The sequence below is a fragment of the Dendropsophus ebraccatus genome, chromosome 2 (assembly GCF_027789765.1).
Source record: "Dendropsophus ebraccatus isolate aDenEbr1 chromosome 2, aDenEbr1.pat, whole genome shotgun sequence".
Taxonomy (NCBI): domain Eukaryota; kingdom Metazoa; phylum Chordata; class Amphibia; order Anura; family Hylidae; genus Dendropsophus; species Dendropsophus ebraccatus.
The window spans coordinates 133,543,147-133,568,718 of NC_091455.1; the positions used below are offsets into that span (position 1 = coordinate 133,543,147).

At 42.1% G+C, this 25,572-nt stretch overlaps 1 protein-coding gene across 1 annotated transcript in view; it reads left to right on the forward strand.

The window, feature by feature from the left end:
• ULK4 (unc-51 like kinase 4) overlaps nt 1–25,572 on the forward strand; it is a 653,509-nt gene that overhangs the window by 25,352 nt on the left and 602,585 nt on the right. The window contains exons 4-12 of the mRNA XM_069959686.1: nt 9,441–9,580; nt 12,499–12,661; nt 14,057–14,158; nt 15,682–15,759; nt 16,376–16,451; nt 17,493–17,582; nt 20,906–20,985; nt 21,862–21,931; nt 24,818–24,932. Coding sequence (XP_069815787.1) covers nt 9,441–9,580; nt 12,499–12,661; nt 14,057–14,158; nt 15,682–15,759; nt 16,376–16,451; nt 17,493–17,582; nt 20,906–20,985; nt 21,862–21,931; nt 24,818–24,932 — 914 coding nt within the window. The remainder of the gene's footprint in view (nt 1–9,440; nt 9,581–12,498; nt 12,662–14,056; nt 14,159–15,681; nt 15,760–16,375; nt 16,452–17,492; nt 17,583–20,905; nt 20,986–21,861; nt 21,932–24,817; nt 24,933–25,572) is intronic.

Here is a 25,572-nt window from a genome sequence, read left to right on the forward strand (position 1 = left end):
GATGCACCTTCTGTTTTCTTTGCCTGTACTTAAGCCACAAGCAGTGTGCAACCTGCAGTGTGATCAGAGTCATAGATGTGCTGCCAATTTTTCCTTTTCTGTTCAATGTGGGGCAGGGCCGGACTGGGACTGAAAATCAGCCCTGGCAGTCAGACCCCAGCAGCCCACACACCATATCATGGATAGCCGTGTAAAATACGAGCTGTAGCAAATTCTGCTTCATTTTGCCGTGTCCCCACTACTCCCTTAAACATGTGAACCCCACCATCAGCACCTAAAAATAATGATATAACATAATCTGCTGTGGATTTGATGCAGCATACTGTATTTATGCATTCATTTCAACTGATTAAATCAGAAGCATCAAATCCGCATTGGATTAGGTATGAACGTTCCCTTAAAGGGAACCTGTGGGGTCTATACCAGGTACACAGCTGTAGATCCCAGCGTACAGATCAGGGACTGGACCTTTAGTCCATTGTAAACCTCTATAATCATTCTTTCCATTACCAGCTGAAGTGTCACAGAGGTGGAGCCACAGCAGCACCTTCTGCCCCGCCCCTTCCTGCTCTGACTGATGGACATATAGGGTGGTGCTGCTGCCGCTGCTGTTGTGAAACTTTAGTTGGAAATGAAAGGGACAATTATATAAGTTTACACTGGACTAAAGGTCCTGTCAGTGATATCTCCCTCACACCTGTCTGCTGAGATCTACAGCCCTAGACCTAGATTCCCTTTAAAGGAGAAAAACATGGCCACCTTTTTCCAGAAACAGCGCCACACTCTTCTTCAGTTTGTGTGAGGTATTGCAGCTCAGTTTCATTGAAGTGAATGAAGCCAAGTTGTAATAACCATACACAGTCTGAGGACAGGGTGGTGCTGTTTTTGGAGAAAAGTTACTATATTTTTAAAATCCCTTTTATCCTGACTATGTCTGCACATCATATAATGGCGGTATAAGTAGTAAGGTTTTATTTATTAAAACGTGTCTGGTAGTAATCTCATGTGTAATCAAAGCTACATAATAAGCTGGTAGATAGACATTTCCTACTGGATATCTATCTATCTATCTATCTATCTATCTATCTAGTCCAGAGGAAAGCCGCACATCCGGAGGTAAAGACGTGGGTGCCAGCGAAGAAAGTCCCTTGGCTAGGGATCCCAAATACAGTCCACAGAAATCCGCAGCACTCCAACATGTGGTAAGAAAAGTTTTATTCCATCAGCATAGGTACAAAAATGGCGACGTTTCGACCCTCTCACAGGGTCATTCTCAGGCCTGAGAATGACCCTGTGAGAGGGTCGAAACGTTGCCATTTTTGTACCTATGCTGATGGAATAAAACTTTTCTTACCACATGTTGGAGTGCTGCGGATTTCTGTGGACTATCTATCTATCTATCTATCTATCTATCTATCTATCTATCTATCTATCTATCTATCTATCGTATAAGTAGGGCCCCAGGACAAATTTTAGGATATATAATGGTAATATAGGTAAGAATTTTCTGTGCATGATAACACTGTCATAGTTAATAACACCAGGAAGCAAATATTATCACCACACTATACACCTTACTGCCATACTCTTACCAAGCAAACCCACCAATATTGCCAATACTACCAGTATATAAGTAACAAATATTATCACCACACCATGAGCACGGCCATTACCACCACATAATGACTAATACTGCTACACTGTGACTGAATACAATCCACTATATAAAACACTAATATTACCAATAATACGAGTAATACCATCACACCATGCCCACTACCCGCAGCATACAGTGACTGGATAATACCACTATACCATCACACCATGCCCACTACTCTCACCATACAGTGACTGGATAATACCACTATACTGGCACCAAATAACAGCCACTATAAAGACCAACATTCTCCCAGAACAGTGACCATAGAACACAGGTGTCACACTCCGTCCCTCCAGCTGTTACAAAACTACAGATCCCATCATGCCTGGACAGCTAAAGCATGATGGGAATTGTAGTTTTGCAACACCTGGAGGGACGGGTTTGACACCCCTGATACTGAGGTAGATCCCAGCTGTATAAAGGTTCTGAAGACCTTATAAGGGTCTATTTAAACAGAAAGATTATCTGCCAAAGATTTGAAGCCAAAGCCAGAAACAGACATCAGGTCATAAAGGAAAGCCTGAGATTTTTCCTCTTTTTAAGTCCATTCCTGGCTTTGGCTTCAAATCTTTGGCAAATAATCTGTCAGATAATCTTTCTGTGTAAACGGACCTTTAGTGATATAGTGCAATTACATCCTGTCACTCACAGTAGGCGTCTTCTCTTCATGAACAGACGTCCACTTTTCCTTTTCTTCTCCATCCGGCTCCGGCCATCATGAAGGCTTCTCTGGCCAGGACTCCTCTCCACGGGATCTGCCAGACAGACATTTTAGGCTTCTTGCTCCAGCAACATCCTCATCTATACATCCCCCCCATATAGAATAACCCCCCCCCCCCCCCGCTGTACATCCCCCATATAGAATACCCCCCCCCCCTGCTGTACATCCCCCATATAGAGTACCCCCCCTGCATCCCCGCATTTAGAATAGCCCCCCTGTGCATTCCCCCATATAGAATAGCCCCCTGCATCCCCTCATATAGAATAGCCCCCTCCTCCTGTACATCCCCCCCATATAAAATAGCATACCCTGTACATTCCCCCATATAGAATAGCCCCCCCTGCATCCCCCATAAAGAATAGCCCCCCCTGCATCCCCTCATATAGAATAGCCCCCTCCTGTACTTCACCCCCATATAAAATAGCACCCCCTGTACATTCCCCCATATAGAATAGCCCCCTGCATCCCCCATATAGAATAGCCCCCCCTGCATCCCCCTATATAGAATAGTCCCCCTGAATCCCCAATATAGAATAGCCCCCCCTGCATCCCCCCAATATAGAATAGCCCCCCCTGCATCACGCCATATAGAATAGCCCCCCCTGCATCCCCCTATATAGAATAGTCCCTCTGAATCCCCAATATAGAATAGCCCCCCCTGCATCCCCCCAATATAGAATAGCCCCCTGCATCCCCCCAATATAGAATAGCCCCCTGCATCCTCCTCCCATATAGAATAGCCCCCTGCATCCTCCTCCCATATAGAATAGCCCCCTGCATCCCCCCCAATATAGAACAGCCCCCTGCATCCCCCTCCTATATAGAATAGCCCCCTGCATCCCCCTCCTATATAAAATAGCCCCCTGCATCCCCCTCCTATATAAAATAGCCCCCTGCATCCCCCTCCTACATAAAATAGCCCCCTGCATCCCCCTCCTATATAGAATAGCCCCTGCATCCCCCTCCCATAAAGAATAGCCCCCTGCATCCCCCTCCCATATAGAATAGGCCCCTGCATCCCCCCAATATAGAATAGCCCCTGCATCCCCCTCCCATATAGATTAGCCCCCTGCATCCCCCTCCCATATAGATTAGCGCCCCCCTGCATCCCCCTCCCATATAGAATAGCCCCCTGCATCCCCCTCCTACATAAAATAGCCCCCTGCATCCCCCTCCTACATAAAATAGCCCCCTGCATCCCCCTCCTACATAAAATAGCCCCCTGCATCCCCCTCCTATATAGAATAGCCCCCTGCATCCCCCTCCCATAAAGAATAGCCCCCTGCATCCCCCTCCCATAAAGAATAGCCCCCTGCATCCCCCTCCCATAAAGAATAGCCCCCTGCATCCCCCTCCTATATAGAATAGCCCCCTGCATCCCCCTCCCATATAGAATAGCCTCCCCCTGCATCCCCCTCCCATATAGAATAGCCCCCCTGCATCCCCCATATAGAATAGCCCCCTGCATCCCCCCATATAGAATAGCCCCCCCTGCATCCCCCCATATAGAATAGCCCCCCTGCACCCCCCCATATAGAATAGCCCCCTGCATCCCCCTCCCATATAGAATAGCCTCCCCCTGCATCCCCCTCCCATATAGAATAGCCCCCCTGCATCCCCCATATAGAATAGCCCCCTGCATCCCCCCATATAGAATAGCCCCCCCTGCACCCCCCCATATAGAATAGCCCCCTGCATCCCCCTCCCATATAGAATAACCCCCCTGCATCCCCCATATAGAATAGCCCCCCCTGCACCCCCCATATAGAATAGCCCCCCTGCATCCCCCTCCTATATAGAATAGCCCCCCTGAATCCCCCCATATAGAAAATCCCCCCTGCATCCCCCTCCTATATAGAATAGCCCCCCCTGCATCCCCCTCCTATATAGAATAGCCCCCCTGCATCCCCCTCCCATATAGAATAGCCCCCCCTGCATCCCCCTCCCATATAGAATAGCCCCCCCTGCATCCCCCTCCCATATAGAATAGCCCCCCCGCATGGCCACATATGAAGGGGTTAAAAAAACAAAAAAACAAACAAACATTCTCACCTCACCTCGATCCCCAGCAGCTTCTTCCTCGGCTGGATCTTCGGTCCACGGCAGCGGCTCTCCTCTCTCTTCTCCAGGTCCTCAGCGGCGCGTCAGGGAAGTGACGTCACCGCTGGGGGCCTGGTGGAGGTGGCTGCAGACGTGCCTGTGCGCGGCACGTCTGCGGCCCTCGGCACTTGGGGGGGGGGGGGATCAGGCGGGGCGGAGACACGCCACTGCAGCCCCTCCCGCAACCACAGCCCGCTCACCTCGAACCAGCTGGCCCGCTCCTGACGTGCTCCTACAATCAACGAGGGGCCGATGCGGCCGGCCGCATCGGCCCCACATTGATTGGATTGGAGGAGCACGTCAGGAGAGGGCCGCAGCGGTAATTTTTTTATTTATTTTTTTTCCATTGTGCGGCCCCCGGGCTGGTAATCTGGCCAGCCCAGCGGGCATTTGCCCGCCTTGCCAGATTACCAGTCCGGGCCTGATGTGGGGTGTTGGCTTGCACTCCACCCATGTCCCAAGGGTTCTATAAAAAGCGACCATTTGACTCCTATCTGCCCAGTTGTAGGCTTATTCAGCCCAAGAGAGGCCATTGCTAGAGTAGGGACCATGTCTCAGAGGACACCTTAACGTTGGTGACATGGTACACTCTGTTTGATCAAAAAGTTTGCTAAGATCCTCACTTTTTAATATCTACAGAGCAGGTGTTTATCATGTGTACACTGGGAGGAGTATATACGGGAAGCCCTTGCACCTGTGGGTTGCTGTTGCACCTTCTGTTTGTATTGTTTTTTTCAAGTCATACTGTCATCCCCCTTTTACTTCATTTCATTGGTGGACACTTAGACGGGGCTTCAAGGCAGTTAGGCCCCCTCTCCTATACAGATAGTGGCATTTGGGCCCTCTACCCACCTGGGAGCATACCTGCCACTGTCCATATAACAGAGATGTCTCAGCAGCCATGAAGCCAGCCTAGGTTTCACTGTTAACTGATGAAATGTAGAAATTTTAGAGCAGAAAGAAGACACAGACAAGTGTTATTTATTTATTTATATTTTTAACGTGTACCTTAAAGTGACACTGTCACCCCCTTTGTGCATTCTGACATCTCTACACAGGTGTAAAGGGTAAATTTAGCGTTTTTCATACCTTATTTCATAACATACGTCATGGTGTTTGTTCAAGTAAAAAGTGTCCTTTTATCAACTGCAGATTGTATTAAGCGGGCGTGGCCTCGCGGCATTAGCACCACTTAGCTCCGCCCATAACTGCAGCGGTCCAATGGCTGGCGAGGGGACGGGGCCAACTGCTGTGTTGTGGGCGGGGCTAAGTGTCGCTAATGCCGCGAGGCCCCGCCCACTTAACACAATCTGCAGTTGATAAAAAATGACTTTTTACTTGAACAAGCACCATGACGTATGATATAAAATAAGGTGTGAAAAATGCTAAATTTACCCTTTCCACCTGTGTAGAGATGTCAGAATGCAAAAAGGAGGTGACAGTGTCACTTTAACCCTTTCCCGCACGAGGACGTAACTGTACGTCCTCGCTCGGGTTCGGGCGTTCAGAACGGGGCCGCGTGGCGACCCCGCTCTGAACCACGGCGGTCCTGGGTGCCGCTTGTAGCCCGGGACCGCCGGTATTAGCGGGCACAGTCCGATCGCCGTGCCCGCTAATACAGTAATCAGATGCAGCTGTCAAACATGACAGCTGCATCCGATTACCGGCTGCAGCACTTCCCTGGTGTCTAGTGGGGGAGATCGCTCCTCCCCCGGAGGAGCGATCTCCCTGTCTGATGCCGGCCGGGGACTCCAAGATGGCGCCGTCCCCGACTCGGCACTCGTTTGTATTCGGCTGCAGCAGCCGAAAGCAAACGAGTGCCGATCTCATTGATCTTTGCTGTATATCTATTCAGCAAAGATCTCAACGAGAGATCAAAGTATATATACTAGAAGTCCCCTAGGTGGGCTTCTAGTATATGTGTAAAAAAAAAAAAAAAAAAAAAAAAGTATTGTTATTAGTAAAAAGCCCCCTCCCCTAATAAAAGTCTGAATCACCCCCCTTTTCCCAGGTTATAAATAAAAGTAAACAAATAAATAAATAAACATGTTTGCTATCGCCGCATGCGTAATCGCCCGAACTATTAATTAATCACATTCCTGATCTCGCACGGTAAACTGCGTCAGCGCAAAAAAATCCCAAAGTGCAAAATTGCCCATTTTTGGTCGCATCAAATCCAGAAAAAGTTTAATAAAAAGCGATCAAAAAGTCGTGTATGCGCAATGAAGGTATCGATAGAAAGTAAACATCATGGTGCAAAAAATGACACCTCACACAGCCCCATAGACCAAAGGATAAAAGTGCTATAAGCCTGGGATTGGAGTGATTTTAAGGAACGTATATTTGTTAACAATGGTTTGAATTTTTTACAGGCCATCAGATACAATATAAGTTATACATGTTATATATCGTTTTAATCGTAGCGACTTGAGGAACATGCATAACAAGTCAGTTTTACCCCAGGGCGAATGGCGTAAAAACACATTCCCCCCAAATAAAAGAAATGCGTTTTTTTTTTTTTTCAATTTCACCACACTTTGAATTTTTTTCTGGTTTCGTAGTGTACTTTATGCAAAAATTCAGCCTGTCATTGCAAAGTACAATTAGTGACGCAAAAAATAAGGGCTCATGTGGGTCTGTAGGTGTAAAAATGCAAGTGCTATAGCCTTTTAAGCACAAGGAGGAAAAAACGAAAACGCAAAAATGAAAATTAGCCTGGTCCCGAAGGGGTTAAGGGTATAAACACACACACCATAATGCAATACGCAGCAGATTATATCTAAATAACTGAACACAGCATCAAATCTGCACCATCAAATCTGCTGCAGATCTGCTGCGTATTTGTTGCGTATCTGCTGCGTATACGGTGTGTGTGTTTGTACCCTTAGTTAAAACCTTTAAAATCTAAATCAACCGTAATTTTCATTATTATAATTTTTTTTTTGTTATCATGGAAACCACTGCTCTTCCTGTTTTCTGACTCTTTCTTTGAGAAGAAAAGAAAAAAAAGTCATCAAACAGGAAGTCCAGTGTATCCCAGGCCATCTGAGCGCTCACAGAGAGAAGGCAGTCATGTGATTAATGGACGTATTGAGCTGTGACTCTCTGTACTGGCCGGAATTCCTGTGCTTAGTCTGTTTTTTTTCAACCAGCACAAGTCTAAAAATCTGCCTTGAGGAGTCTAGATCTGGATTTCTGTTAAGTTCAGCTTTGTCTTACAGCATGATAACAGCACAAAAATAATAATGAATGTATATTGCAAACTTGCTTTTTTTCACATATACTGTTTATTTAGATTTTGAAAGTTATAATGAGAGGTACACTTTAACTTATCATGCCCTAAAAACAAAGCTATACTTCTATGAAATCCAGGTTCAGGCTCCTTGTAGATGGTATATGGAACAACCCCAATCACCTAAATCACTGGCTTTATATACCCTTTTGGACATGAATATATACGTTTTGATGACCAAATATGGTTACACCCAGTACAACTTATATCCCAAAAATGGTATTCTGACAAAGCTCCAAGTGAATTGGTCAAGCTGGACACGTAGTAACATCTGGTTATGATCCGTACATTGCCCACGTGACCCTCAAGACATGACCATGTTAGGACTTCCATTTTGGAGGTCCGTAAACTACTAGGTGAAAGTTCAGCCCTGTACTCCGTTTAAGATGAGTGAAGAGAATGATACTGGAAACCAGTGGATGTTTCATCTGGGATAATAATAATTTGATTCCACTAACGCCAAACATAATATGATCCATTCAGTCATTAATGAGATGTTAGATGTTATAGCTGGGGTTACAGGTTATTAGTTTTTACACACTGTAAAAAAAAATATATATATATTATAAAGGCTTTTACATGGTCAAGCCACTTAGGCTGTGTTTCCACATTCATGTTTACAAAGCATTCCGAATGCGGTAAAACCCACACACCCATTTCTTCCTTAATATCTATGACATTGCTTGGCTATTGGGGAAAGAATGTGTTTGAAACTTATTGTAAACATAAATCTGTAAACGCAGCCTAAAGGCCCTTTTCCACGGAATGATTATTGGCCGTATTCGGCCGATAATTGTCCCGTGGAATAGAAGGCAACGGTCAGCCGACATCGTTCATGTTGGCTGATTGTTGCGTCGTTTGTCTTTTAAACATGTTGAAAAACAAACGACCAGGATAGCAGCCATCTGCTGCCGTCGCTCCGTGGAGTAGGATCAGCAGCAGCAGCAGACCGCCACCATCCTCTATGGGCTGCCCGGACGATCTAGTGATCACCTGGGCAGCTCCCCGTGGCCCCTCCAGCACTCACCCGCTTGCTGCAGCCGCGTGTAATAGCGAGAGGGGAACAAGGAGCAAACGAGCACTGATAGCGCTCGTTTGCTCCTCACTGTCCGCCAGTGGAATAGGGGCTTTAGTGGTAAGTAAGATGTCGAAGAGTTAGAGGCCACACACCCCTTTCAGGTTTCTGAGCAGAATTGTCTAGCTAGGTGCAGAAACTGAGGGAAAGTCATGATAAATGCTTTGGGAAAGGTGTAAGAAATGCTAAAAACACAAGAAACTCTTTTTACATTGGTAAAAAATTGTTTAATAAATATTGGTAAACAAGTGTTTATAGTATTGTGTGACGGATGATGAATAAGGGCAAAGAATTGGAAGTGCAAGAGGTCTGTCATAGTAACATAAATGATAATGTAAAGTATATTTGAAGCTTCTTTTATGTTTTAGGGTGTGTTTACTTAGATTTTTGAAGCCAAAGCCTGTAACAGACTATAAACAGAGAACAGGTCATAAAGGAAAGACTGAGATTTCTCCTCTTTTCATAACCATTCCTGGCTTTGGCTTCAAAAATCTGTCTGATATCTCTCTGTGTAAAGACACCTTTATGTTTGCAATGTTTAATGGCAAGCTGTATGTTTCCCGTATGTGAATCACACTGATGTATATTACAGGAGGTTCACTTGAAGCAGTCATTGGTCAGGACGAACACTTGCCTGAAGACACCATTCGGGAATTTGCTGTTGATATTATTTCTGGACTCCACTATATCCATGAACTTGGAATACTTTTCTGCGATCTGACCCCTCGAAAGGTAATGTCGCACATACCAACACACTGACTATTTTAAAATTTTAAGGGGTTATCCGGGCAGCATGTTATTTATGCATTTTATCAGGGAGTGGGTAGTTAACAAAAGTAAATAGCTTTGCCTTCTCCATGTGGAGGCCTACCCTGTCTACCCCTTGTTCGGGCTCTGTGCCCAGCTTACAGTGTAATCTTTGTAACATACAGTAACTGTGTACGCTAGGTACTCCAATAATTTTTTTTTTTTTTACTACAGCTGAGTAAAGGAGCTGGCACTGCTGTTCACCACTAACAGTTTATAAGCGTATGATGTGTCCAGTCATCCAGATACATTGTTCACTAGTGTAATGCTATATAATTCACTGGTGCACAGCTGTATCTAGAAGTAGTTCAAATGTTCAAAACTTGTAGAAGAAGATATATGTGGCATTCACCGAGATGCAGTTGAATAATATCTCTGTACCTTATTGGAGTTTTATGGGAATGGGAAGACAGCAATGTTCTGTATGGGCAGGGCAGCTGTTTTGTAGGTAAAACCTGCAAAACAGCTGTCCCACCTACACAGCACATTGTTATACCTATACGTGCCTATCCTGGTCCCCTGCATGTCCTGTGTCCTCCACTGCTTCTGTCTTATGCCTGCTTTTGATACAAGAGCTCAGAGCAGGATCTGTCCACTCAGTCCATCACTGTTCGAGGCTGGATACCGCTGCGGCCAGAGACTGACTGAGTGGGTTGGTCCTTCTCTGAGCTTTCATATCAGAAGTAAGCAGCAGAGAGGAGTAGTGAAGAAAACAAGCTGCAACAGGATCTGGGGAGACTGGGGTAGGTAATTATAGATTTTTTTTTTCCCCCAAGCCCCTCCTCAGTGTGTACACAATTGATACATGTCACCTATCCCCTAACCATAGGATAGGGGACAAATATCTTTTCATTGGTGCCCCAAAGCCACATGATTGCTGAGGTTTTTTGCTCACTACAGAACCCTAATGAAGATGAGTTTGAATAGAGTGGTGGACCAACAAATGGTGCTGCTTCAGCCAGTGTTTATAGGCTGACTGACACAGCTGACAACAGCTGGAATATATTTCTTCGTAATTCTGGCACCGTGCTTGAGAACAAACATCAGATGATCCCAAAGGGTGTGCTTTAACCAAATTTTTGTTTACAGCATAGTAAGGTCACTGAGGAAATGATGTACAAAAAATTCTTTAATTTCTCTTTCCGTGAATGGTTTAAGAAACTAGTACTTTCATAGTTGTGTTGTTGTCCTTCAAATTGAGCTAGAGATGGCATATGGTTTTGACAACTAATTTTAAGAGGTTTTACTAGGGAAAACCCATTATTGACCTAGCCACAGGATAGGCCACCAGTAGCTGATTGGCGGGGTGCCAGCACCCCTGTTGGTCAGCTGTTATTTGCCTGTGGTCCCGGAAGTAAACATGGAGTACAAACCAGAGACCTGGGCTCCATACATTTTGTAACGGTGGCTTGTAGTGCTGTAGCACAGATCCTACTAACTTCACTCAAAGTCTTATGCAGCAACACTACTACTGTTTGCAGAATCTGGGCTTCTTGTTCCATACAGTGTATAATTCTGGTAATATGTCTGTGTAGAACAGTTGATTTGTAGGGGTGCGGAGTGCCATTATTGGGATCAATGGATTTTCTCTAGGAAGCCACTTTTAAGAAGCATGGTGCAAGGCATTCTTATACAACCAAAAATTCCTGCTTCCCAGAAACAGCCTTAGGCTTTGTGCACACAGTGTTCAGGTACCAGGATGACAATATGGATGCTAAACTATATATTACTTAAAGGGAACATGTCACCTAGATTTTCTATTACTGATTAGAGTCAGATACTAAAAGTTGTTCTTGTATTTTGATCTGTTTATATTTTCTAAATAATTCTTTATTCCTATTTTGTGAAATGTTATAGGGGCTGCCTTCTTGCCTGAGCTGTTTTTTAACAGCATTTAGTGACATGTTTTATACCAAGTCTCAATGACATAGATGACAATAGATAGACATAGAATAGACAGCAGGAAGTCTCACCTTAGTTTTAGCCCCAGTGGTGAGAATGAAAACTGCAAAATTTCAGGATTGTTTAATAATACGTATATTATAAACTAGAAACAAACTTCACCCAAACTTTCTTTAAAAATATGTTTAACATAAAAATATTTAAACAGTAGGTCATTCTCTGATGACACATACCCTTTAATATGGTGCCTCTGTGTGCCATGGCATAGCAATTTGTTTCTCATGGCTGCATACTGAGGTTCCATAGAATACTTTAGGCAATGAATTCAGAATCCATCTAACACAATATTGACTTCTCTGTTTCAAAACCCTTAAATCTGTAGAATGTCAAACTAAGGGCCCTATTCCACCGGACGATTATCGTTTGCATAATCATTAACGATTAACGATCTCAAAGAACCGCTATTGCGAAAGACGTGAAAATGTTCACTCATTTCCATGGAACGATAATCGTTACTTATGATCGTAATTGCGATCATTTTTCTTCGCTATTTATTCGCTATTACGTTCGTATCTATTGTGAACGACCGAACGATGTCTTATTCAATGCGAACGTTTTGCGAACAAGCAATGATAAAAATAGGTCCAGGTCTTATAAAGCGATCAACGAATTCTCGTTCGGTCGTTGATTGTTAACTGCATTTCAACCGAACGATTATCGTTTAGATTCGAATGATTTAACGATAATCTGAACGATAATCGTCCGGTGGAATAGGGCCCTAAGTTTTTCATCACATATGAATATCTTGAAAGACTGTTTATTCATCTAGGAGGCTAAGTTGACGTTGCTTCCCTTGCCGCAATGTTTAGAGGGGCAGAGCCCTGTTACCCATGCATGTTATTGCCTATAGCCAGTGTCTGACTTATTGTATTATATTTTAGATTCTCCTGGATGGACCAGGCACCTTAAAGTTGACAAACTTCAGCTTTTCAAAAGCCGAAGGTGAGAACCTAGAAGAATTTTTTGCAATGGTTGGATCCGAGGAAAACTCTGGTGATTCTGGAGAATCTACACCTCGGCGCAACCTGAGAAACCGCATTAAAGGTAACTACAAGACATTTGATGATCTCCACCATTGACAATTGATGTAGTTTAAAGAAGGTATACAGACTTAGAAAAACATGGCCACTTTCTTCTAGAAACAGTCCGACTTTCATCTCTAGTTTTGGGTGGCGATTTTCAATTAAAGTTTCAAACCCCCACTAAAACTGGGGAAATGAGTGGTGCTGTTTCTTGAAAAAAGCGGCCATGATATATATATATATTTATTATTATTATTATTATTATTATATTTTTTATTTATTTATTTTTTTTTAATATAATTTATTTATTTATTTTTTTTATATATAGCGTACATGTTTTTGAGTGTGGGAGGAAACCGGAGTACCCGGAGGAAACCCACGCAAACACAGAGAGAACATAGAAACTCTTTGCAGATGTTGCCCTTGATGGCCATGTTATATCTAAGCTTTAGAGCATCCAACAGTTTATCATGTGGAAACTGCACTAGTTTCCATGTCAAAAACCATGTGTTGTCAACTTAAAAACCCTGCTCGTATTGACTTAGGTGATGGGGAAGGGCCATTACTCATAGTTATGTGCATAATCTTCCACTGAAGTAAATTAGAGCTTCAGAGTTAAGGAAGATGGGGTTGAGACAAAGGCAAATAATGTTTTATTTATGGTCCAGCCATGTTTTATTAATATGATAGAGCATGTAGTCACTATACAATCTGTTTGTCCAATGTGCCTAGAGTAGGGGGCCACTGTTGCACACATTGGATTAGTAGGAAAGTCCAATTAGGGATCGCTATATAATATACCTGCATGGAACTCCTCTGGTTATAGAAAACTCAATGTGCAGTTTCAGAATATAGTTGACTTCTTAGGGCAGCTTCACACATACTGGATTCACAGTGGATTTTACAATGCGAGTTTGCAGCGAAATCCGCTGCAAATCCGGGTACTGTAATCTTCAGTGGGGTTACACATTTCGCTGTAAGTATGTAACGCCGTCCCTTTCAACTCCCAACCGCCTGCAGCATACGATACCTGCTCCATGCCGCGGCTGCATCCGAAGCTCCCGGCTCCCATTGGTCCTCCTCAGCCATTCAGTGCACGGCCCCGCCACAGTCACTGATTAGCTGAGCGGGACCGATGGGAGCCTCAGATGCAGTCGCGGTGTAGAGCAGGTATCGTATGGTGGTGGGGAGATAAAGGAGCCGGCGTTACATACTCGCAGCAATGAAAATTTTGCTGCAGGCATGTAACCCCATTGAAGATCCCAGTACGCGGATTTACATCAGATTTCGCTGCAAACTCGCGGCGCCAAATCCACTGCAAATCCGGTACGTGTGAAGCTACCCTTGAAGTTTTTTTTAGCTCTGTATCTTATCTGTATGCTTTACTCAAATTTATATAATAAACATGTTTCTCTAGGTTCTCCAGTGTATGCTGCTCCAGAAATAATCAAAGGAGCAGATTTCTCCACATCAAGTGATCTTTGGTCTTTAGGATGTATCTTATATGAAATGTTTACTGGTAAGTTGCACCAAATACTTAATAATATTGTGTCTTTTAAATTGATTGAAGTAATGTCTGTGCCAAATAGCCAAATATGTTGCATTCAAGGTATAGTGTGGAAAATCTGTCACACATTGAATAGCAAGAGTAACACAGTGAGTACCATCTTAATACCTGTCAACTCGTTTGGGTCCATCTGGGGCCCTTGTGCACATTGTGTGATAAATCTTTTGCAGATTAGATTCTGTTATTCTGCTTCGGTGACTGAATAGAAAAGCAGAATTTGCAATATAGATGTGAACAAAGAAAAGTCCAAATTCTGGGGACTTTTGTCTTTACACTGTGTTTGCAGTATACTTTTGCTACGTTTGTTAGGAGCTCTCCAAACTTATCCATAGACCCCTATTACCTGACGGAGGTCAAAAGAGCATCGTCTTGACCTCCAGAAGGTGTTTTCTACTTTATTGCTAGAGGGAATAGAAAAGAACACACACCAAGAGAAAATTACTGTTGTACTAAAAAGTTTACATACCCCAGCAGAATTTTTGCTTTCTTGTCCTTTTCAGAGAATATGAATAATAACACACACTCTTTTCCACTCATGGTTAGTGGTTGGGTGAAGCCATTTGTTGTCAAACTACTGTGTTTTCTCTTTTTAAATCATAATGACAACCAAAAACACCCAAATGACTCTGATGAAAAGTTTACATACCACAGTTCTTAATCCTCTGTATTGCCCCCTCTAACATTAATGACAGCTTGAAGTCTTTTGTGGTAGTTGTAAATAAGGCTCTTTATTTTCTCAGATGGTAAAACTGCCCATTCTTGTTGGCAAAAAAACTCCACTTCCATTAAATTCCTGGGCTGTCTTGCACGAACTGTATAAGTGTGTAACTGACTTAAGATTTCCCCAGAGTGGGTCAACAATACTGAAGTCAGGAGACTGGGATGGCCACACCAGAACCTTCACTTTGTTCTGCTGTAGCCATTCACAGGTCGATCATGCAATCCAAAAACATCCAAATGACTCTGATTAACAGTTCACATACTCTGGTGATTGTGGCCTCATAACATGCACAGAAGTTCACACGAATTGACAAAAATTTCATCCACAGCTGCCAAGAAAATTGTTTGGGATGCAAAGTAAAACCCACAAACATGAAATACAGGACTCTCTGAAAACTAGCAGTGTGGCTGTTTCAAAATTTACATGTCAATTCTTTGAACAGAGAGGCACGGAGAGAGGAGTCTCATGAGCCCTTCCATAGACAGCCTATATGACACTGAGGCTGGCGGGATTCCTTGTCAGAGAGTTCTGTTGCCGAATCCCGCCTCTTTTACTCTGTGAAGTGGCCCTAAGGGTGAATTAATCAAATTAATTCCATGAATTGCCCAGCCCTATAGTCACTAAACACTTAAATAAAATGTATGGACTTCTAGTGTCACTTTCTTTTCCTGCATTGCGACCTAGAATTTCAAACTTTATACAGTGGATGAATGTTTTCTGATATCTGTAATAATTTCCTACATCCATTTTGCAGGACGACCTCCATTTGTCTCTGAAAGCTTCTCAGAACTAATAGAGAAAATTGTAAATGAGGATTTTAGTCCACCAAGAGGTATTGTAATTCTATTTTATAAAACCTTACACTACTGAGTTATTTTCTAGAGGAGGAGGTGCCTTCATGTGGAAACTTTTAGTATTGGTCTTGTTACAGTAGAGCTTAAATGTATCCATGTGTGTGTATGTGGTACACATCTGACTTTACCATTAAAGCATTGGTGCCTGATGCTGCATAACACCTTCAGCCGTCTTGAGGATTGTAATTTCCCAACAGCTGTTTTGATGGCATTAGGCCTAAATAACAGTTTTAGGATAGCTAAATAAATGACCATCATTTTGAGTGAAAATAGAACAATATGTGAGCAGAAAAATGAAGCACCTGTATTTTACAAAAGCAGGATGTAAGTGAGCATGTTCATTGTTTGGAGAGTTGTAATAAATTGCGGCCATCATTCTATACGGTGTGTGCACACACTGGTGACTAATTTTCCATTGTCTTTGATGGAGCCTTTTATTACATAGAAAATATAGAGGTTTTATTTTTTTTAACCATTAAATTACGATCATATTTTACATAGCCTTAATGTTCTAGCTGTTTGGCATACATGCATTTATATTTTATGTGAGAATTGTTTTTTTTCCTCTTGCTACTTCAAATTTTTTTTAACCAGGTCCATCATCTGCTAAACCATCTCCAGAGTTCCAGACATTACTTAGTGGATTACTTCAGAAGGACCCTCTAAAAAGGTAGGTACAGATATACTTAGAAGAAGTAGTATTCATTTACAATAACATAAAGGCTTTGTTTACACGTACTTCTGCTACTTGCTCAATCCCTTGTTATGATCTAGCATTGCCGCACAGCCCTATACAGAGCAGAGCCTCATTCCCCCTTTGTTCTTTATATTTTGTATATAAAGTATATGGGGAGAGGCTGCCTGTCACGATCGCTGTGTGCGGCTGTCTCCTCACAGATATTGGTGATTGCTGTCCCATGTTGCTGGGCTAGTGGTTCCTGGCACAAACTTTGGCAGCAGCAGAGAGGTCTGTGTCGGCCCTTACTGCTACCACTCAACTGAAGTGCATGTGTGGAAAAAAAAAAACTACAAAGTAACATAATTTTATTAAAGCAATGTATTGGCAAAAAAAAAAAAAAAATCAGTCTCCGAAGTACCTCTTCTAACTTACCAAAAGAAAATCCACAGTAAACATTGACATTTACCAGCAAATATAGTTTGTGTGAACATACCCTAAAAGAGCAAAAGCCTGGTAGAGTTTTTCATGTGTGTGTCCATATTGTTTTTTATTAAGACACAATATTGCAAAGATTTGCTGCTTCTTCCCCTAGGTTCTGAGTTGGTTGCTTTGTAAGAGAGTGCAAGGTATTGTCAGATGCTGAGGAGCAAGCTCAGAGTGTTCTGGTAATATAGCAGCCCTAATAAATATTGTTACACTTATGACATGTTATGGGGACAGGTAAAAGTTTTGATTGCTAAGCCCAATTGGTAGGAGCTTGCAGCAGCGCCTTTTACTCCCTGGTTCACAGAAATCTCTGACCACGTGGCTTCATTATAAATCTTATGTGGCCGCTTGATGGATATTATTGACAACGGGAAAGTGGGGTGGGGTATCACTCCTTTGTTCCCTCTCATTCTCCTGATTGATAGGGGTTTCGGCACTGAGATCCTGACCAATGAAATCTTTTGTCGTCTGCCTGGAACATGTAAAAGGTTTCTTTTTTCCTTTTAATTATTTTCTAGTGATGTAGCCACCTTTAATATCTTTTAGATGTTCCTGGACAGAATTATTAAGCCATTCTTTCTGGAAAAATGCATTTTCTGCTGGTGACAAAGTTATACCAGACATCAGTACCTTGAGGTATGGAACCATGAATGTTTTCTGAATGATCAATAGTTTGTAAAATGACATAAAAATATTGGAAGACGTGGAAGAGTAGTCTGTTTTAATAACTAATGTTTAATAGACAGGTATCCTAAATGAAAATAAGGGCATAATGTTTGATGACCCCTAACTCTTTGCTTCCAGAGGTATTATAAAAAATATAAGTGTCTTTAATCCAAGGAAGATGCCCATCTATGTATGTGGACTGTGGACATATAACTATATTGTCAACATATTTCATAGATGTCTTTATTCTAAATGCCTCTGTCACCCACAATTACACTGCAATACCACCCAGTTCAAGGGCAAAGTAAAATTAGTCTGAATAAAGCAGTTATTTATTCTTTTTATTATTATTATTATTATTATTATTATTATTATTATTATTATTATTACTACAATACTGATGAGTTTGGAAGCTGATGATATAGGTTTTATAATGTACTTATAGAAGCAATAGATTTGCAACGCAATGTCAGATTGCACAAGCCAATTAACAAGCAGCCAACTAATCCCTATACACATCAGATTCTTGCCTGGTCCCACCAAAATTGGTGGGTTCATCCTGTTTGTTTGAGCACCTTAACACATCCTACTAGACCTGTTATGTTTGTAATTCTGGAGATGGTCGTTTTGCTAAACTTTTGACATGTCATTAGAGACATGTCAAAGGTTTTGATCAGTCCACGTCAGAGTGTTCAGACCCGTACTGATCGGAAGAACGAGCCGGGAGAAGACACGCTGCAGTGCATCCACTCTCCGTTCTGTGTGAAAAAAAAGTCTATGAAGAGTCTATGTCTAAGTCTATGAAGAGTGTTTCTTAAAAAATATTTTTTTACACAGAGCGGGGAGTGGACGCACTGACACGCAGACCCGGATCGATCTAAACTTTTGACAGGTCTCTATGACATGTCAAAAGTTTTGCAAAACAACAGGTACACTTTAAAGCTGGGTTCACACTATGTATATTTGAGGCTGTATTTGTGAGGCTGTATAGCAACCAAAACCAGGAGTGGATTGAAAACACAGAAAGGCTCTGTTCACACAATGTTGTAATTGAGTGGATGGCCGCCATATAATGGCAAATATTTGCTGTTATTTTAAAACAACGGCTGTGGTATTGAAATAATGGCCGTTATTTACTGTTATATGGCGGCCATCCACTCAATTTCAACATTGTGTGAACAGATCCTTTCTGTGTTTTCAATCCACTCCTGGTTTTGGTTGCTATGAGGACCTGACATGAGGACCAAATACAGCCTCAAATATACATAGTGTGAACCCAGCCTAAGGCTTAGTGTAATGTAAACAATTTTCTACTGAGCCTTCTGCTCAAACAAACAGGATGAACCCACCAATTTGGTGGGACCAGCAAGAGTCTGATGTGTATGATGATCTAGTGGCAGGGATTGTAGACAGAACAGATTTATTCTTTGCAATTTTGGATATAAACTTGTGCAAAGTCAATCAACTTTAAACTACAGTACAGGTTACTATTGAAAGAAGAAAACGGGAGGTATTATAAAGAGATGTTAACATGTGTATATGCCTCTGTTTACATGTTTCCTGGGATATGCTTTACTAAGCTGTGCAGACACTGTCCAGAGACACAAGGAAGAATAAATGCACTGAACAAAAAATGTTTTCTTTTGTTCTGTCACCATCTAGTGGCCATTAATGACAAACACTATATTGGCTTCCTGACATGCTGTGAATCTTTTGCCTAGTGCAGCAACTGTGAAAATGTTGTCTTTAGATTTGTAAGTGTAGCCTGACAGTAAACCATTTCTTGATGAAGCAAGCAAGTTACATTGTCTGTCTCATTACATGCACTTTTTGAAAGGAGTCTTGTCTATCTGCAAGGAAATGTAATAATAAATTGGCCCCATGTTAAGGAATCATTGACCCTATTACTGGTTTGCAGGAATAACCTTTCAATGGGGGTATCGGCAATGGCTAATTGGGAGCATTCTTCTATTTCCAGAGCAGTTGAATAAGATCCCAGAGATCAGCTACACATCCTCTCCCTGCTCTGTTTTAGAAAAATAGGTTGGGATTATAATGGAGCTTTATGGAGCCAGACTCCTTTTTTTATTTTCTTACATAGCACGGGGAGAGGATGCTCATTCTTCCAATCAGTACAGGTGCGAACACTCAGATGCAGACTGATCAAAACTTTAGACATGGCAAAAAGTTTTTGAAACCACAGGTTTACTTTAACTTATGATCGATAATCAGAAAAGCTAAACCATTTACTCTAGTTACTGCTGCCTCCAATCTTTCGTTCCTTGGCAGGCTGGCACTTAATACAATAGCACTGCATTGTTTGATATCTTTAAAGAACAAACAATGCAGCAACTAGTGAGTAAGCTACTACAGCTCAGCCTCCCCTGCTGCGGTTTAGAGCAACACTGCCCAGGGATAGGGAGAGCATTGTAGTCATTGCCTCTCCCAGAAAGGCAGTCCCATTCATTCTCTGGGATGAGTGACACCACAGAGCAGGGAGGCCGGGCACCAGCAGTCTGGGAGCCCAACACACTGTGTCTGTGGCAGTAGCGAAATTAGGGGGCAGTGGGGTGGGGGTGAATATTCCTGGGCCCACACAGAATATGTAGAATATATAGGGCATTGATCTCCCAATGTCTGCAACATGTCACCATGGATATCCTTTGTGGACTTTCCTTGCCGAAACAAGAGTTTTATCACTCCTCTGTTCTCATTTGCTGTGATTATCACATTAGATGCTGCCATTTTTTTTCCTGCGCGTCTAGATCACTGTTGTCATAAGCTACATACACAAAGTTTGAAAATATATATCAGACACATAAGGCTTTTTTGTGATGTAACATTCATCACCATAGAAACAAAAAAAGAACAAAAAGCAAAAGACCTATCAGCAGCCCATCATAGCCTTGTCAAGATTATGTTGCAAACCTGTCAATATTTTTCAATTCTAGTAAACTGGATTGAATACATAGTGCTACCTTGAGGATACCTTGAGAGAGTGCAAAAAAGTTGGCAGGCAATGTGCGTGTCTTTACGTCCTGTTAAATATTTTTGTTTACAATAAAGATGAAACTTTTAAGGTGAAGTGCTGTGGTATGTAATCTTCTTGTATGTACCTATGTGTTAAGCTGAGCACCACCTGCCGCACTGATGAAATGTGACTGTACATCTGACTGAGCACAAATATCTGGGACCAGTAGTGCTGATTAGATAACTAATTATGGAATCGTTCTAATATAAAGAAACATGATACAGGTCTGCTAAGTTATTGTTTACTCTTTTTGTATCTACAGGATGAGTACAGAAACTGCTGAGCGTAGCACCAAGGACAGACCGGAAACACCAGGAAACTTAAACAAGTCATTTAAGATTGGTCTGTATTAGCTGAGATTGTGGGGTCTTTTGTAACTATAAATTTGGCTTTTTCTGATAAATAATGATCATAACATTAGGTTTATGTTGGCCTATCCCATTGATTTTTATGTGAGTGGCCCACTATGTAATGATCTTGGTAGCTGCAGACTCACAGCCTGGGTAAAAAAAAGTATCCAGTAAAATGGATGTTTCTGTATGATCCTTTGTTTCTGCTAGAGTAATTAAAGGAGAAGTCTGGCAACATTTTTTTTATTAAAGTACTGTATTGCCCTACAAAAGTTGTACAAATCACCAATATACACTTATTACGGGTAATACACATGAAATGTTTTTTTCCCTGCACTTACTACTGCATCAAGGCTTCACTTCCTGGATAAAATGGTGATGTCACGACCCGACTCCCAGAGCTGTGCGGGCTGTGGCTGCTGGAGAGGATGATGGCAGAGTGACACAGGACACTGGAGGGACACTGAGTATCCCTCTGCCATCATCCTCTCCAGCAGCCACAGCCCGCACACCTCTAGGAGTCGGGTCGTGACATCACCATTTTATCCAGGAAGTGACATCACCATTTTATCCAGGAAGTGAAGCCTTGATGCAGTAGTAAGTGCAGGGAAACAAGCCCTTTATAAGCATTTTATGTAATAAGTATTTATTGGTGATTTGTATAACTTTGGGGGGGCAGTACAATACTTTAATAATACATTTTTTGCCAGACTTTTCCTTTAAACACTAGAGCGAAGAACATGATTCTTTAGCTGTTATCTTGCCTTATTGTCATCTAATGCATTGTCATTATGACATAAATATCATTTTTAGTATTAAAGGTTTAAAAAATGCATTTTATTTAATGTCATTCTCTTTCTTTCTATAGAAAACCCTGCAGACTTGAGACCAAAAAGTGCTCTAGATGGAGAAACAAATGAGGCAATTTTCTCATTGAGGTAACTAATACTTAAACCTCTTTTGGTTAAGAACGCATGTTACAGAAATGATGCCGATTTTCTGCAGTGTAAAATCTGGCAAAGCCAGAAGTGGATTCAAAAGGAATAGGAAGTATAAGATGATATTCCTTCCCGTCTGGCTTTAGCCCACTGGAACTTTACTGTTAGACTTTGTTATGGCAGCATTAGGGTACTATTACATGGAGCGATTTTTAACGATAAACGATCGCAAACGAGATTGTTTATCGTTAACCTGAAATCGTTCACCATATTACACAGAGCGATAGTCGTTAGTTACGATCGTTACTACGATCATTATTGCGATCGTTACTAAAATCGTTTATTCCTTCTGATCCCAGCAAAACAATGAATAATGTGCAACTACACTGAACAATTAGTGAATAAATGCGGAACTTGAGCAAACGAATGTGGAATTACAGCGAACGATTAACAATAATTTTAGGTTCAGATCTAAATGAACGATCAACGACATACGAACGGTTTTTCGATCGTTGCCTGCAATTACACAGAACGATTATTGTTTAAATTCGAACTATATACATTTTTTTCGCACAATAATCGTCCCGTGTAATAGGGCCTTTAGACTCCTTGTCTACTTCCTTTACTAATGGGCAGAGAGATCATAAATTGCTTTCTTCTTTTTTTTTTTTTTTTTTTTTCCCCAACACAGCAGTAATCTGTTTGCTCATCATGTTCAGCTTCTTGTCATAGAGGGAACTGTGACTGATTGTAGCCTCTCGGTATACTGACTATACTCACTGCTGGTCTGCATGATTAGTGCATGTCATAAAGAAAAGCTACAAATCACTTTTTGTTCCTTCATAAGGCATTGCACAATAGGTCCCTGGTTACTCTTTATATCTACAGGATGAATGAAATGAAAGTAGACTTCACCAGTGCTAGTAATATTAACCTCCCCACTACATTAGACCACCATAAAATTTTAATCAATGTATGCTTTTTGTGTATAGTGCTGCAGATTGTGTTTATACTATATAAATAGACCATTAAACAGATCTTTCATTAGACTATGCTTCTGTTTGAAAAGGCAACTTTTATGTGTGTCCACCTTAACTTTCCTCATCTTACCTCTCCTCTCTATTAAGGACAACAGTTTCTCATAATAGAAATTCATTACTATGGTATATTCTATAGTATATTGTGATATAAGCAAACCCCTCAACAGACTGAAATTCAAATAGGGCTGGCCCTATTATGCCTTAATTATGATTATTTAACGAATATTATTTTATAAGCCAGACTCATTTGGACATGCCAAACTGCAGAATTTTTGCAAACTGCAGAATTTTTGTTCCAATTTTTTTTCTTGGTTAATTGCTCTGAAGCTGGGATGCTTCTTCTAACATTAGACTGTGATCACAAAGCAGTCATGTATTTTTTATTTTTTTCTGTACCCGTCATCTCATGTCTGTAGGTTATCAAGAACATTGTGTATACAGGCCTGCAAAGGTATGCTAGGCCTGACCCTGACCCACGGGGTGCCTCCAATCAATCACTATAACCCTAATCCCCACAAGGCCCCTTTTAAAGCCCCAACTCCCTGGCTGTTTCCAATCTGTTGCATAGAGGTAACACTCACCACTTATGTGCTATAAAGAATCACAGTGTTCAATGATTACAGCATAGGTATAATATATCACACAGAAGCTGCACATACAATATATCACATTACAGCACACACACTACACATGACAAATTACATACAATATATTATACATCACACACGCTACACATGCAATATATCACACCACGGCGCACACACTGCAGATCAAACATACAATATATCACACAGCAGCAAGAGCTTACACACACTGCACATGAGACATACAACATATGACACAGCAAAAGCACACAAATACATACATATACACACACAGTACACATCACACGGTATATACATTATCGCAATCACCTTTGCAAGGAACAGGAAACAGATGGGCAGAAGGAAGAAGGTTGTGGCTTAGGGAGGTCATGTGACCTTATAAAAAGTAGAGGACCAAAGGAGGGGAGGTTGTAGAGTGTAAAGGCTTTTTGTCTTTATGTAGAGGTCATGTGGTAGTGAGTTGTCACACGACCCAACATTTTGAATTCTGGTACAGCACTGGGAAGGAGCAGTGTGTGGATTATGCCATAGAGCATCTGAGGGGAATTGTGGTACTGGGACGTGAGAAAGCTGAGGCTGATGGGGAAAAAAAACAAAAAAAATAAACTGGAGAAAAAAAAAACGACCTGTAGATTTTTGTTTTTTAGGGTACAAACCCACTTGACGTATTTGCTGCGTGAATCAGTCTTAAAAATAAGCAGGCAAAACGCAGGTTGGCTTTATACAATTGTTCTGTGTTAAAATACGCAATTGCGTATTTTTTAAGCGTGAAGCTTGTTGTTAGCAAAGCATCAGTTGTTAACAACCTGTGCGAAAAAACGCATGTAGCTTCACGCTTCAAAAATACGCAATTGCGTATTTTAACGCAGAACAATTGTATAAAGCCAACCTGCGTTTTGCCTGCTTATTTTTAAGACTGATTCACGCAGCAAATACGTCAAGTGGGTTTGTACCCTTAAAGATAAATCAGCCAGCCCTACAGTCACATAACCCTGGTTCGCTGCACATACTGTAGATAAAAATAGTGTATACATCTCTTGGCAAATGTATTGCCTGTTGGCTTGCTGCTTTTTATTCCAACACACATCCCCTCTAGAACTGTGTTGTTGTTCCAGCACTTACCTTATATAGGGCAGTATAGTCTGACGACAGAATCCCTTTAACAGTTGTACGCAATAAATTAGTTAACTGAGACTGAGATTTTCAGCTGTTCTAAATGATAATTTTTGAACATTTTGCAGCTCCTATACAACTCCGAGGGCAAGTACGGCTACAATCAAAACGAACAAATTACCACAGCAAAAAAAACCAATGCAGCAGTCGGTGCTAGCAGCGTCTGATGTTCCAAAGGTTATGGTATGGTTTTATATTTAAAGTTTTATATTTTTTGTCTGCTTAGGAGAGATTACCTCAATTACCTGACTGAATTATTAAGAGGCAGAGGACCACCCACATGATTAGATATTGGCAGGGGTGATTCTAGCCTCTCTGCTGCCCGAGGCGAACTATAGAATGACGCCCCCCCCCCCCCCCCCCCCGTCAATCCGCCCACATTATAATCCACTACTGCCCCCTCTCCCCCCTCCCTTATAGATGGTCCCCCTCTCCCCCCTCCCTTATAGATGGTCCCCCTCTTTCCCCTCCCTTATAGATGGTCCCCCTCTTCCCCCCTTATAGATGGTCCCCCTCTTCCCCCCCCCCCTTATAGTTGGTCCCCCTCTTCCCTCTCTCCCCCCTTATAGATGGTCCCCCTCTCCCCCCCCCTTATAGATGGTCCCCCTCTTCCCCCCCCCCTTATAGATGGTCCCCCTCTTCCCTCTCTCCCCCTCCCTTATAGATGGTCCCCTCTCCCTTATAGATGGTCCCCCTCCCCCCCTTATACATGGTCCCCCTCTCCCCCCTCCCTTATAGATGCCCCCTTATAGATGCTCCCCCTCTTTCCCCCTCCCTTATAGATGGTCCCCCTCTCCCCCTTATACATGGTCCCCCTCTTCCC